We start from the raw sequence: 14339 nt of genomic DNA, 5'->3' as shown, positions 1-14339 counted from the left end.
TCTCTTGTCGCTTATTCTTAGAATGCGCGAAATTCGAAAACCCTGTATGGTGCTCTTCTTACTGCTCATCGCGATCTTTGACGGATAAAAAAAAAAAATCTATTGATAATTGAAAGTTATAGATCTGATATTAACACTTAGTGTTATGACATGTATCTTACGCTCAAGTTCGTAACCAATTTAATGTTTTCTTAAAAGATGATATGTTGATTTTGCAGGTTCACTTGAATCAAGTTGATTAACATGGACAGCGACACACTGGAAGAGCTTTCGCAGCATTTTATGGACAAATTGTCACACTTGAATGGAATCCTGGCGATAGAAGAGAGTATTTGTGACACAGGGTGTGACACAGTATTCAGAAAGACTGTCTTCGGGGTTTGGAGGCAGCTTGGCGTGAAATGGACGACCTCTCTATCGTACTTACGTTGATGCGTAACCATATTGACGAACAGAAGAAGGCACTCGTCAGAGCTGAAGTTTGTAGATTTAACTCACCCTTTATATTATATACCGTCCTTCTCGAAACACACATTGACAACTTTACTTTTTCTGTTAACGATCTAGACTGGGTAGTTTTCGTTTTACTCCACAAGTAAATAATTACGAGAACGTGTTGTAACTTTCATGTTATAAACATGTACAAATGATTTTACTTGTCTGGCAGACGTGTTAAAGGATATATATTTTTTCTTTCTTGTCATTCTTCTACACTCTTACAACTAATGGTTCTTAAAAAAGGTTAGTTGTAATATTCTAATAAAGATAACATTGTAATACTTGAATCTGTACCTCAGAATATTAAAGCTTGCTTGGCGCAACAGCTGAAGACTTTGCAACATGCAAAAAGTAACCTACCTCATCACCTGCCTGTTTCTCAGGAGTCAATGAATGGCAAACATGCTAAGAACATGTAAGGTTTATTATTTGTCATTCTAACTCCATGTTATCATTTTATTGATGATTATCTTGTCATACAGCTTAATATGTTCCTTCAACAACACGGGGGCATGAACATTTAAGGTGCATATATAAATTGTCATGTTGTAAATGAAATTTGAATAATTTTGTTGTACTAATTGAAGGCAACTTGACTTAAACAGCTGCTTAGGATCAAGGAAGCATTATTTTCAGAATAATATCACACATTTTTAGAGAGAAACATTTCTTTTTTTTTTTTTCTTTTTTTTTTAAGATTAAGAAAGATTGGTTTATAAAATAGGATTTCAATTTCCATAAACAATCTAGCAGGAAGCCTTTGAAAACACCTGTGAGTGCCTTGCATCCTCTTGGGTCTGTCATTTCATAAGTAAATAATACCTTTTCTTACCATCCTTCTTTCGATGGCTTTAATATTCATTGCATTGATATGCTGTAGGATTTTTTTAACAGAATATATTTTCCAGGATAGTGTATGTACGCCCCTGAAGGCCTGGCTGCTAGCACTGGGAGTGGATATCCATCCTTTTCACTGCCCTTGTTTCTGCCTCATAGTTCTTTTCCCCTTTATTCCTTCCCATTTGAAACCCTTATAATTCCACTGCTATTCTTTTCTATGATCAGCCATTTGGCCCTTTCTCCTTTAAATGTCACGAACCCAGGTCTACTCTCTGATCTCCTTTGTGTTTGCTGTGCAAGGCGACCCATATCAGAGGAGAGGGTCCTGAAGGCTGTACTCCTTGATGTGAACTATCATGCCCATACTTCTCTTTGGCCTGGACATCCAGGATGAGACCACACCAATCAATCAGCTGTTCATGTACTGCCTTAACTCTGCTAAGAGACTGTGGCCTGGCTGAATCTGGTCCACATTCTTATGGATCAGAGTATGCTTCTCCTGTAAGCCTGCTGCAACCCTGCTGGATATACCTGTGTGTGGTATCAGCTGCATTCCGTAGCTGGACTCAAGGGTGGGTGGGGAAAAGAAGAACGAAAAAGAACATGAATTTTTGATGAGTATTTTTCACACAATGAGGAGGAATTGTGAGACAGAGCATGGCCACCATCTCTGGTTGTTGAAAGTGAAGACATGGACAAACCCCTCTTGAGACTGTCCCTGTTAACTTCCCAAACATCTCTCCTCAGAGAGCCAGGCACCTGATGTCAAGATACTTTCTAATTCAATGTAAAATTTTAAAACATTGTTGGATGAAAAGCTGTTCATAAACTGTCCCAGAAAGGTGTCTTCACATATACCTTTAAATTTATCAAAAGAGCAAAATACTGAGAGCCATGTGGACTTACAAAGCTAGATATATAGACAGATTGTCTTGGAATAATGTGTAAGTCATAAACTTTTCTCCACGAACATACTTGCTGTTGACCCTTTCTAGGCAAGCCTTTGCATCCTCAAAGTCAACAAGTCAAATGGAATCATGCTACCAACACATTCCAACATCTGGCGTACAGGAAATTCCAGTCCAGGAGAGACCACAGCTTACCATAAGCAATACATTACAAGCCCGCACAGTGCAAGAGTTGCCTCCCTGTCCGCTGATTGAATACCTTACCACCGAGGAGTTCACCAATGTCCCTAAGCAAGTTCACGCCTTGACATTTTTTTATCCTGTATATTCTTGCCTAATGAGAGATCTTTAAACTTATAACCTGCTTACAGCTTCTTAAAATATTTATGCCATTAGTTAGTTTTGAAAGCTTTATTTTGCTATTAATAATTTTCTTTCTTCACCATTGGTGAGCTCACTGGGATTCGTGCTGTGGGATGAATTGTTAAATACTCTAGCGTAAATATCTTTCAAACTCTTTTGTCAGGTTTGACATTGTCTTCGTTAAAATGTTTTCAGCTACATGAAAGGGCGCATCACATACCCGCAGATTAATTTTTTTGTGGAGGAGCTCAACAAAGTGTTTAAGGCCAAGTATAAGCTGCTTAAACAGAAAAAATCATCCTTAAGTGAACCAAATCGTGCGAGATATGAGACTTTGAAAATGCAAGAGTCAAAGGACACAACAGGTAAATATTAACGCAGAAGTGACAGTTATTAATATACACTCAAGCACCTTTTCATATGTTCTTCACTGTATTCAATAATTATGAACCTTATTCTAATCTCATGGAAAATCATAAAGATAAGAAGGCTAATCACACACTTATCACAGCCATAATTTGTGTCCAAGGTGTATACTTTGTTCTGGAAGAAGACATGAAAAACTGGAGCAGCATCAAAATGTCCAAAGAAACCCGCTGTCTCATCACCATCTTGAGACACTGCGGTCGTATGTGTGAAATCCGTAGTGGTGGCTACTTGCGGTATGCTCTGATAGAAAGTTACTGAGAGACATTTCCGATGTACATGTGTACTGGACACTCTATTCACTGTAGAAAACAAGATTTTCATAATCTTTTCCACTTTTTTTTTTTATGTTGATGTAGATATTTCTTGGCTGCTTGTTTGATTGATCAGGTAAATGGGCACTGGTTAATGCATAGTTATTGTCTTTGCCATTCTATATTTTACATTTTCTCATAAAATTGTGTGAAATTTTTCTTTGGTGTAGATGATGAAACATCTGTTATAGTGAAACACCTGAAGACAGTTAAACACGTTTGGTTGATCATGTTTATTGAAAATGTATTACCATAAACTTGAGCATTTCAGTATTAAATGCTCTTGAAAGAGACTAACACTATAGCTTGTCCTTGACCTGATGTTGATCAATGATTACTTTTACTAGTGGAAGAACTTCAGTTTTCAGATATAGTGCATGAGAACCAACCTGTTGCACTGAAAATTATACAAGAACAGAAAATAACGAAATGTTTTATTTATCTCTCATGAAATGTGTTTATTCCCTAATACAACACAAATCTTTGGGAGAAAAGGCTGTCCATGTAGGCAGGTTTTCTCAGATCTAAGTGTCTTATGTCAACATTCCCAGAACATGCTTAACAGAATTCGACAGCTACTAGACGACTTATGTCGTGAACTCCGGGGAATGAGAACGCGAAAATGGTCAGAGGTTGCGACTCGGACTAATCACATTCTCGACACCTCTTCCAATTCACGCCGCCATTTACCGTGCGCGCACACTTACACTAAATTGCTAATTATACTTTACTTGACTCTAAGCCACAGCTCTCATCCCCAATAACCAACACAAGGCAACTTAGTATGATGAAGAAATTATTAATAATCAAAAGTTTTACAAATCACCTTACAAGATTATGCTTCTCCAAATATGGCCGTTCTCTAGGTGCCCCATTACGTCTCTATCCCTTGTCTAGATATCGTGAGCCACTAATTACCTTAACTACTACAAAAAGCATACTATACTTGTCTAACACACACTCGCCACTTATCTCTTCACACAAATCTCTTGTAAAATTGAGGGCCATCTGACGTCTGAAAATCCGAGTTTATGTTAACATACACTGCACAAGCTTTAATTTGTATTTGTAGCTATGGAATGCAACTCCTATTTTCTTTGTTAAGTCTACAAGCATATTAAAAGTAATATTCCTTCAATCCCTCATCCCAGAAAAAAACAATGGACAAGTTTTGCATACTTAAACGTGAAAGGTACTGCCCATATCTTCTTTCAGTGTGTGTGTGCGCGCGCGCGCATGCGTTATCTGTGACCCCTGAGCATGCGCACTGTGTGAAGCACGATCTCATCTCAAGCACGATTTCAGATCGCCATACCGCCATTCAGCTATCTCATCTACTCTGCACTTGTCCGTCCGTCTGCATGTCTTCTCGACTTGCGGATAAGCAATAGTGCGACACCAACATTATAGCCCTATACTAGTTATATGACACTCCCAGTCTACCAAAAGTGTAGTATGCCTTACAACGTACATTTAAAAGCAAATATAAACCTACCGCCATATATGCTAGTCATTCTTAGTCATTTTCCCAACATTTATCTCAATGGTTTGTTCCTTTAATTGCCTAGTTAGTTTCACTATGCTTTTGTACCTCCCTTCTGAGTATGACAAAAGATGTATGGATAAAGGTGTAGTTTCGTCCCAACCAGAACATTGCCCTCAAAGGAGGTGATAACGAACGCAAACAGTGACATAGAGCTGACCCCAAGAAACCATCGTCACGACATAAAGGGACCCCGAAGAGCAGCATCATAAAGCACCTCGATGACGTAGCGTTGATCCCAAGAAACGCATTAAATGTGTCACAACGACGTATAGTTGTTCCCAATGAAGAGCGTCAAACGCCTGGAGATGACGTAGAGTTGAACCCGAGGAAGAGCGCGTCTGCTGACGTCAGGAAAGCTGTGTAGTTGTAGGCAGGTGGTAGACAGTTGTGAATGGCGGCATGCCGTAGCGCTCCATCTTGAGACTGTTGTTCTCTGTCTCGGCATCCACCCGCACCGCGTCACGCGACGCCATTGAGGGATCCTCGCCAAAAAAGTTGAAAGGTATGAGAGCGAAGGTCAGCTCTTTCCCAGGGGTGGCTGTGTTGGGGACGTCTTCGGCATGCGGGATGTGGTGCATTCCAACCGTCACCCAAGCAACCAGATCCTGTATATGATTGAAAACACATTAGAAAAGCAGAAGATGCCCTTCCCCTTGGCTTAAAGAAACAACTGAACCTTTCCACACACAAAAAAATTGGGGTGGGGGAATCCAAATCGGATTAAATAAATATGAAAAAAGATGGCCAACTACGATAGGAAACGGCTTAATTAAATGTGAGAAATCGTGAGCTTCATTTTGCAGGACATGCATTGTTCACGCAACAGCTACAGAAGAAAAGGTCGTAAGTATTAGTTGCTGAAAGTCACTAATAAAACATGTTAAAAATAACGTAAAGCTGACGGAAACAATAAACAAGACTTGCAGAATGTATTCTAGAAAAAAAAGCCCGATTACTTTTAATATACGCAGTTTTATTGCACAATTAGCACCAGCCATGACGAGTCGCCTCGGTGAAAATGCCTTGAACGGAAATGTGTAATGCCCAGAGTCAGTGTGACATGCGCAATGACGTTCCAGCGACAGACCTGTTAGGTGTCCTACTGCATCCAGTGATAACAGCAATAAAAATAAAAAGTTATATTTGCTGTTCACAGACTTCGTACACTTTTATTATTAGAATGTATTCGAGCTGTAGGAAGGAGAGAAAATAGAAAAAAAAAAAATAGCTCCAATTATTTCTTTATTCACACTTGGCTCTTCCAGCTTTCCAAAACGAAGCCTCATGGGCCTCATAGCTACGAGGAAGAATGGTTGACAGCTCCGCAAAGAAAGTAAAATTGCACAAGTACTGCAGCATGAAGTTTTGTATAAATAATGACAGTTATGGCGGTCATTCTCCTGTCTCTTTCATTTACAAGTTAAAAAAAACAAAAACTGAAGGCTTTGAAATTGAAAAATTATGAGAGACAAAGATTTCAATGCAAACCGAGCACAGCAAATTATACAGGATGGTGACACACAAATGCAAGAGACATGTAAACAAAATGTAACATTTTCACATGAGAGAAAGCAAATCAAGTAGGTTAATCAAAATGAGAGATATATGAATGTACACATTGAATACACGCAATGCTCCCCAGTGATCATGTTACCAGTTACAAAACAAATGTCAAACAAATGTATTGTCATGAACAAAACTTGACTGCGAAATAAAAATCCAGATACAGTCTAATGATTTGTATTAAGTCTTACTCCTTCTTTAATCTATTATGATCACGTAAAATAATAGACTGATATAAATAAATATTACATACTTGGTCCACAATGTCTTCGTTATCGTCGATGAAGTTCTGGAAGTCTACCACCGGGTCAGCAGCATCAAACTGAGCGTACATAGACGAAGAAAACTCCTCCTGCTCCTTCCGCCTCGTAACGGCGAGCTGCCAGCGAGCCCACCTCAGGCTCTGGTCTTGTCCAAAGTTCTCTGGATTCACTAGCACACTGGGAGATTTGTTGAGAATCCTGTAGCCTCTCCAATTATTGTGTGCGTTCCTTCAGCTTTTCGTTGTACAGCACGTGGTAAGTTAGGCCAGATGAGGCATCATGCCTTAGCGCAGCAGACTTTTCTGTCCTGCGCAGGTTTTTGCGCATGGTCGTCTGGTAAAATGGCTGACCGGGCGGTGTCCAAGGCCAGCTTCTGTTGTCCACCTGAAGGTCAAGAGTCTGATAGCGATTTCCTGCGTCGACAACGTCCACGTCGACTTTAAAGTTGAAGAGGTGCTGGTGCAGATTACCCAGCAGGTCGTCATGCACTCGGAACCCAAAGGGTGCCTCTGCGGTTGAACGCAGGCTCCCGATGATGTAGCCCGAGGAACGGACGATGGTCTCCAGGACGCCGTTGTTGTGAAAGACGAAGTCTACCAGGTAGTCGTAGTTGAAAAGCGTGTAGCAAGTGCGGAGGACAAGAACCGTGTCGACGAGGCCACCATAGAAGAAGCCGCTGCTAAAGCTGTTGGACTTGTGGCGTCGCAAAGGAGTTTGTGTATTATGCTCGAAGAGACACACGGCGCTGGGGTACACATGTGGTTCATTGAACAGCTCGGTCAACAGGACAGTGTCTTGGAAGGTCGCATATTCTGGACAGTCCACGTCAGGCATGAGACCGTGCGCATGCGCTCCCAGCCCCAAGTAACTGTCCATGATTTGCGAGAAAGACACAACCGGATTGGCTCCCGAGTAAAGCACGACAACTTCCTGAAGACTCAGCTCATACACCACGCGCTCATTAGCATACGTGACGTCGAAAAGCTGAATGCCGCTGACAACAGACATCCTCCAGGAAAACTGCCACTGATGGTAGGTCACTCTTTGTTCGCGGATGCTAAATCGGTTTCCGTTAGGTTGGTACTGACGGGGTTTTGCGAGTGGTTCGCTGGGAAAAAACTGACCGCGCAGTGACAACATGCCTGCGATGTGGCTGGCCTCGCCTTTCGGCTGTGGATAATGAACTGAAATTTTCGGTAGCAGACCTTTCTGGTGTTGCTCCATCAGATCGTCAAAAGATGCAAACGTGAGATTAGTGAACTGTATCTTTTCTATTCGCCAATTCTCTGTGTTGGACGTCTGACTGTTGACAAGGAATTGAAGGCCCACAGGATACAAAGTAGAAAATTCCACCTGCATGGAAAAGAAAAACTGGGTAATAAAACAAAAGTGAGATTATTTTTAAAGTTTTTTTTTTTTTTTTGCTTCACGCATTTATATCAGAATGCTAACATATGCTATTTGGAGTGAACATAAACTGCTGTCAGGTTAATAAAACATAAAATCTTAGCGCCACATTTAGTATGTTATAAAGTACGAGTTAGTATGTTGCAAAACCAAGTTGTAAAATTTTAATTAGAAGCATGGACTGCCTGATCTAAATTGTACCGAGGTTGCTGAAGGTTACAATCAATGCGAGAGCTTCTGGCATAATTATGCTAATGAGGCGTTCCATTTTCAGCAAGCCTGCTTTAGGGACGTCATGACCCTCTTGCCAAAACCCAGCTGAGAGGTTGTTGCTCAGATTTGGGAAATCAAAATAATATTATACTCAAGGAAACCTTTTACAAAATAATTTTGCACTCGGGTTAGCAGGCGCGCGCGCGCACACACACACACACATACACTGATGCTTGAATGGCTCTTTATAAGTCTCATCAATATGCATTTAATCTGCGTGCTATTTTTGCTGGTTTAGCTGGTAGAACGTTTTGAACTAGAGACTTTTTTGTTCATCTCTATTACCGATTACAATTCCTGGATCCACTGAGTTGAATTCACCTGGTATAACACTTGGACCCAGATTCTCCTCTCAAGAGAGAAGGCAGTGGAGACAGGGGTAGCGGTGATGGTCAGGCAGCGGTCGGCGCAGTCGACGAAGCTGGCCCCGTACAGCTCCTTCAGCAGCTCCTCCATCTGGGGCCGCATGTAACTCCTCAGCAGCGTCACCAGAGCAGCCATTTCCGCATTGCCCGGTGGACGGACGCGGAATGGAACCTAGAACAAAAGGCTATGGACGCGGTATGGCACATACAATATGAGGCTATGGACACTCAGAATATCAAGCTATAGACACGGTATAGAACCTGCTTCTGTGGACCCAATATGGAACAAAGAATACAAAGTTTTGGAAGCGGAATGACGCGCAGAACACAGAAAAGCAAAGGGTGGGTGTGGTAGCTCCAGGGAGGCGTACCCTTCACGCTTTGCTTCGTGTTTTATAAATTACTGGGCTGACAGCCTGAGCTCCGCACAAGATACCCACATCCCACAATCCCACAGTGAGTGAATAATCTCCTTCCGTTCTTGATATGCAGTCTTACACACACCAACATCTACGGACCATGTGATCGTCACTTTATCTAATATACAGACCAAGCGTTAACTTACCAATCTTATTTCCATGTCCAGCATGTGTGCCAGACCTGACTCCCCCCACCCACACACACACCCAACAGTTGCTATTACATATTTGAATGTATATGATATGCTGTGGGCGATTGATTGATGCATAGAATTTGTGTCAATTTATTTTGTGTGCGGTGTGTGTGTGAGAGAGAGAGACCAGGACTTTCCTTCACAATTCTTTCGTTTGTGTACCTTTAAACTACTGTTTACATGTAGGATAAGGTTACCAGCTTACCTGTTTGACTCTCCTCGGATTAGGAAAGTGCATCGTAGGGTTAGGCAGCGGTGTCACCACATATTCCATAACTCGTGGCGGTGAAGCTAGCGGCTCCAGGGTGACGACCTTAGCCTGTCGTAATGGCCTTGAGCTGTTACCCGAGAGATAGGCTAGAACCTCCGCCTTGTTGGGAACATAGAGCTCTACGAAAAGGATAGAATTGTCTGTCACGTTAGCCTCATAAGGCTTCACAAGACCGAGGTCATGAACTTTGTACATATAGTCCAGCACTGCCCAAATCTCTTCTTTTGTTAGGTCTTTGAAAACGTTTTCATACTGTTTCGGTTTTCTTGCCTTCTTGTTCGCAGATGGATTGCTTGAGAGAGTCTCCCATTCTCTGTCATTGTCACTAACAACAATTCGAATATCAGATTGCCCTGTAGTGCAAACATCAGTGTTAATAATGTCACTATAATCGCTTTTTCGAAGTGCCGTAAAGATGATAGCTACGATGAGTCCAGCGTTGACGAACAAAGACAGGGTCAGTAGAATCTGATAAGCGGAGGTCTGCTTCATGCCTGAGTGTTAGAACCAGAGAACCTGCCACAGATTCAAACCACTTTACGCAAAATGTATTATTTAGTGATCAATGAAATTCTGTTTATCAGCTTATTCCCGTTAATGTTTGTAAAGTCTTTTCCCACCTCGTTAAGTGTTTGTAAACGATGGGGCAGTTTTCTTTGAGAGGTCTACATGCTTGGCGGAGTGAAATGGCGTTGTGAAGTCGATGGTGGTTGTGGTAAGAAAGACCAGGAGCAGGAAAAGAGAGAGAGTGGAGGGTTCCTGGGGGTAAAGTCGTTTACAGGGGTATTTGAAGAATGATCAAACAAGTCCTAATGCTGGTACCGCTCCCATGAACCGGGAAGATCTCCGCCGGACTATCTGACGCGTTAAGGAGTGGAGCACAACAGGTTATCTTTTTTCTTGTATTTAAAGTAAAATACGCGCAAGTATAGCGCCATCTGGTTTTCAGGACGTGGCATATGATTGCGTCTGGGGCCACTATGAGTGGATATCTATGAAATGGTGAAGTACCTAACCGTGTAACCGGAAATCCAATAGACTGAGTTTGCTCAAACAGATGTCTGACAAAACTGGAACATTACCGACTCAAGGAGCATGTATAACGTTTGATGATGATGATAATGATGATGATGATGATGATATATCTGATTCAGATTTTCATAACACATCATAATAACGTCTATAGAAATGCTGTTTACAAACAATTTCCAAGTCATAGCAAGTGCTTCTTAAAGGCGGTAATTGTCGCCGAACGCTTGACCAAATCTGTAGAGTTGTTATGAAGGTCAGATAACATATAGTTCTGGGGTTAATGTTCGGGACAAAATGCTGTCCCAACCTCTTTCCAATACATTGTCAATACATTCACTACTACAGTGGAACTTTGTGACCCTATGGAGGTTTGACACCGGCAATTTGCTCGGTTAGGAATGGCCTTTAAACTCGTCTAATATCCAAAATCTGGAGTGACGTGTTAACAAACTTCTTGAACCAAAATTTTAAATCTTCTGGTACTTACTGGTAATGATTCCAGAAAAGAACGTGTTGACGACGTTCCTGAGGCAGATTCCAGAGATAATAATCTAGTTGCCGAGACTAATTCCCGAAGTGTGCATGTTAATGAAGGTTTTGAAACTAGTGGAATAAGGAAGTTCGTAATCATACAACCTGACTGCTGCCAGCTTGCGACGCTCGTTTAAAACAGCAGAAGAACATGGCAGTCGGCACGCTTTCCATGCGCTCCCATCAATTACGCGTTAGACTCTGCAATGTTAAAAAAAAATCCCCTCTAAACCCCCGCCACCACCTCCCTCAACTAGTCTGGAAATGTGACTGATTATGTATGCGATTATTTATCACATGCACGTGAGAAAGTGCTACCAGTGAAGGATAAGAACGCTGCTGGAAAGTTGAAAGCATATATAATGACTTCACTATGAGGCATCTTTCAGTTCGTTATGCTGCATCACACACCCACCCTGAAGTCTGTGACCCTCAGATTGACACTCTCTTACTGTCAGATGACTGTCAGGAATCCCCATCCCCACTCCCACCTTCCTCGTGTCGTGAATCTTTCTAGTTCCAGCCTCTTCTTGACAGAAGTGAACTAAAAACATTACTGTAAGGCTGAGGTATTGCAGTTGAAGAGTTGTTGTTTTCAGACTGTGTGTCAGTCTCGATGAATAATACTGAATCACATTTGGGGAGTAGACTGCCTTCAGATAAATTTATCGCTTCGTGGACAGGGTTCTTATTTTTAGAAGCTCCTGTGTGGGTGGCGAAGTTTTATTGTGATCTATGTGCGGAGAGATTCAGGTTAGCTTTTTTGTGGTGGTTATATATATATTACAGAAAAAGCTCTTGTTTGCAAATGTGAAGATCCCCTTTCTTGACATGGTAAAATAGCAATGATGATGATGATTATCATTATTTGTAGAAAGCAAATAGCCTGTAAATTACGATTCAAAATGCTTCAACCTTCAAACACAGACCAAACTTATCAACAAAGAGTATACGAAGACATAGCAACAGACAAAACTAAAGGGTAAAAAAAGAAAATGCACACAAGCCTGCATCTGCATCCCAAGTATGCAACAATAATACTGTTTAAAAAAATAACAGAAAGGAATGTAAGATATGTGAGTTATTTTCTTAGGGTTTATTTAGGGGCTTAATTATTAACAACATACAACGGTTTTTTTCTTTGTTTCGGATTGATGTTCACTATCTCCTCTCTCTCACTCTTGGCGAAGTGGCTATCTATATATATATCATAAGCCCTGGAAGCAAGGATAGTAAGTCAAAATGATGAATATGTGCAAAATGTTTTTTGTGGCAGCTAAGAACAACTATAGTCTGCTATAGTCTGAAAAGAACGAAAGACTGCTGAGGCGCTATATTCGTCATAAAAAAGGGATTTGATGAGAATGTACAGTTCACTCCTCTGACTGCTATACTCATTAAGAAAAGTACACTTCTCGGCTGTAGCCCAAGTGACGCAATTCCTCGCGTGAATATTCAGGATCTCTCCGAGTTCCTTATTTCCAGCACGTGTTGGAACAAGGTGGGAAAATCATTACCAGGGTAATCTCAGGTCTCCACAAATACACCAGACCGGTTTCGTTGCAGATAATGAAGCCACAATGCTCATAAGTCAGTTCTCCACGGCTACTCACCTGTGTGTATATTTCTGACGATGCAAAATCGAATGATGCATAAAGACGAGCATGGCTGTCGAAAGGCTCATTCCTGGGCAGACACCGAGAGATACCAATTTACATGGTAAGTCGCATGTACATAACCGTAATTTATGACACATGTGATTTTAAAATAAACACAAACGCAGTTTAACTGGTCACAAACCCACGATTTTGTAAAGGTATGGATCGCTGCATTTGCATACTCCGTACTCTACCCTCTGCTGTTCCAAACTAACCAACCCGTATCCACGCATGACTACATTGCCTCCACGACAACTGGGCAAGGTCAGATATCCTTTAGAATAGTAAGGTAGTCATCTCACTTATCAGTCTTTGGGGAGGGAGGGAAGTGTTAAGAAGCCGCACTTTTCTCGTAATGAGCTCTTTTGTGGTTCGTTGACCTGCTCCTTTCCTTCACTGCATTTCTTTCCCCAACACTGCAAGTAGTCATGCACACATTTGACAGCGATCAACCACTCGGTCATTTGTAACTAAAGCCGTCAGTACATATACATCATCAGATAGGCCGTTACAGACTGTGTGCCCCTGTGTAAGAAGACAGGTGTCTTTTCTCGGGGTCGGAGTTTTGTTTTTTGGCTGTTGTTTTTTTTTGTTTGTTTTTTTTTTTTGGGGGGGGGGGGTGGTGGTCAGGCAATGCTGGTTGCGTTGCTGGGTTTTTTCTCCAACCTTGTAAAGACTAGGAAATCTTCCTAACCCTGGTGTCAGTGGGATGGACGATGGGAAGGAGCACTTTGTGCCACACGGGTATCGAACCACCTGGTATGCGTGCTTTCTGTCACGGATACCGATCCTCTATCTAAAGCTATCTATATCGTTACAACCTATCAGTACAGACAGCTCTTTCCATCTAATAATCTGTATCGAAAGAAAGAAGACCTTTACAAAAGAAAGAAAGAAATGATTTGCATACCTTTAGTTTGATGTCATGAAACTTGAACGCCTAGTCCTTCAAGTATTAAAATATAGATAACATGAGTTTTTCTGGTTCTTTAATGGTGGTCTTAATAGCTACACGCAGCCAACCTCGAGGAGCCACCGCACGAGAATCACACACAACTCTTGCTCGCTGCAGGTTCAGCACTCTGCCTCAACCAGACTTTTGCCCCCACCCTCTTCTTCTCATTCCAGCACTCACCCGAATTTCTGGTGCGGAGAGCCAAGATATTTCCCACTCAGCCCAACCCTACCAGAAGCCTTCAGCAGGTTGGCTGAGTCACACCCACTACCATAGTCTTTTGGTAAAGGTCTTGTGTACTTAAGATAGCTAACTTTGCTCTCTAACATCAGCACTGTGGGTTGGTGTGAGAAATGGCCAAATTGCAAGAATTTATTCACAATTTCTAATTAAATGACGTATATATTGCAGAAAAAGGTGTATGAAAGAGAACAAATTGAAACAGTTCGAAGTAAAGCTGTTTAATTATGAGCTTATGTAAATAATACATAACTCATCGTCTAACGATCTTAA

At 41.5% G+C, this 14339-nt stretch overlaps 2 protein-coding genes across 2 annotated transcripts; one reads left to right on the top strand and one right to left on the bottom strand.

Annotated features, from left to right (window-relative positions):
• The first annotated feature begins 5 nt into the window (after window positions 1-5).
• LOC112553728 (spindle and kinetochore-associated protein 1-like) lies at window positions 6-3651 on the top strand. The gene is made up of 6 exons (XM_025221141.1): window positions 6-44; window positions 219-479; window positions 798-913; window positions 2334-2537; window positions 2805-2974; window positions 3139-3651. The coding sequence occupies exons 2-6, from the start codon at window positions 402-404 to the stop codon at window positions 3294-3296; spliced, it is 726 nt and encodes a 241-aa protein (XP_025076926.1). The 5' UTR covers window positions 6-44; window positions 219-401; the 3' UTR covers window positions 3297-3651.
• Window positions 3652-3783: 132 nt separating this feature from the next.
• Window positions 3784-13966, bottom strand: LOC112553730 (putative amine oxidase [copper-containing]). Its single transcript, XM_025221142.1, is given in 6 exon segments — window positions 3784-5500; window positions 6712-6936; window positions 6938-8074; window positions 8723-8938; window positions 9585-10166; window positions 13782-13966. Coding segments are annotated over 5 exon segments (2394 nt in total). The 5' UTR covers window positions 10143-10166; window positions 13782-13966; the 3' UTR covers window positions 3784-5242.
• Between the last annotated feature and the right edge of the window lie 373 nt (window positions 13967-14339).

This window comes from Pomacea canaliculata, linkage group LG13 (assembly GCF_003073045.1).
Source record: "Pomacea canaliculata isolate SZHN2017 linkage group LG13, ASM307304v1, whole genome shotgun sequence".
Taxonomy (NCBI): Eukaryota; Metazoa; Mollusca; class Gastropoda; order Architaenioglossa; family Ampullariidae; genus Pomacea; species Pomacea canaliculata.
Note: the sequence above shows the minus strand (reverse complement) of the source record. Positions and strands in the feature narration are given on the sequence as shown.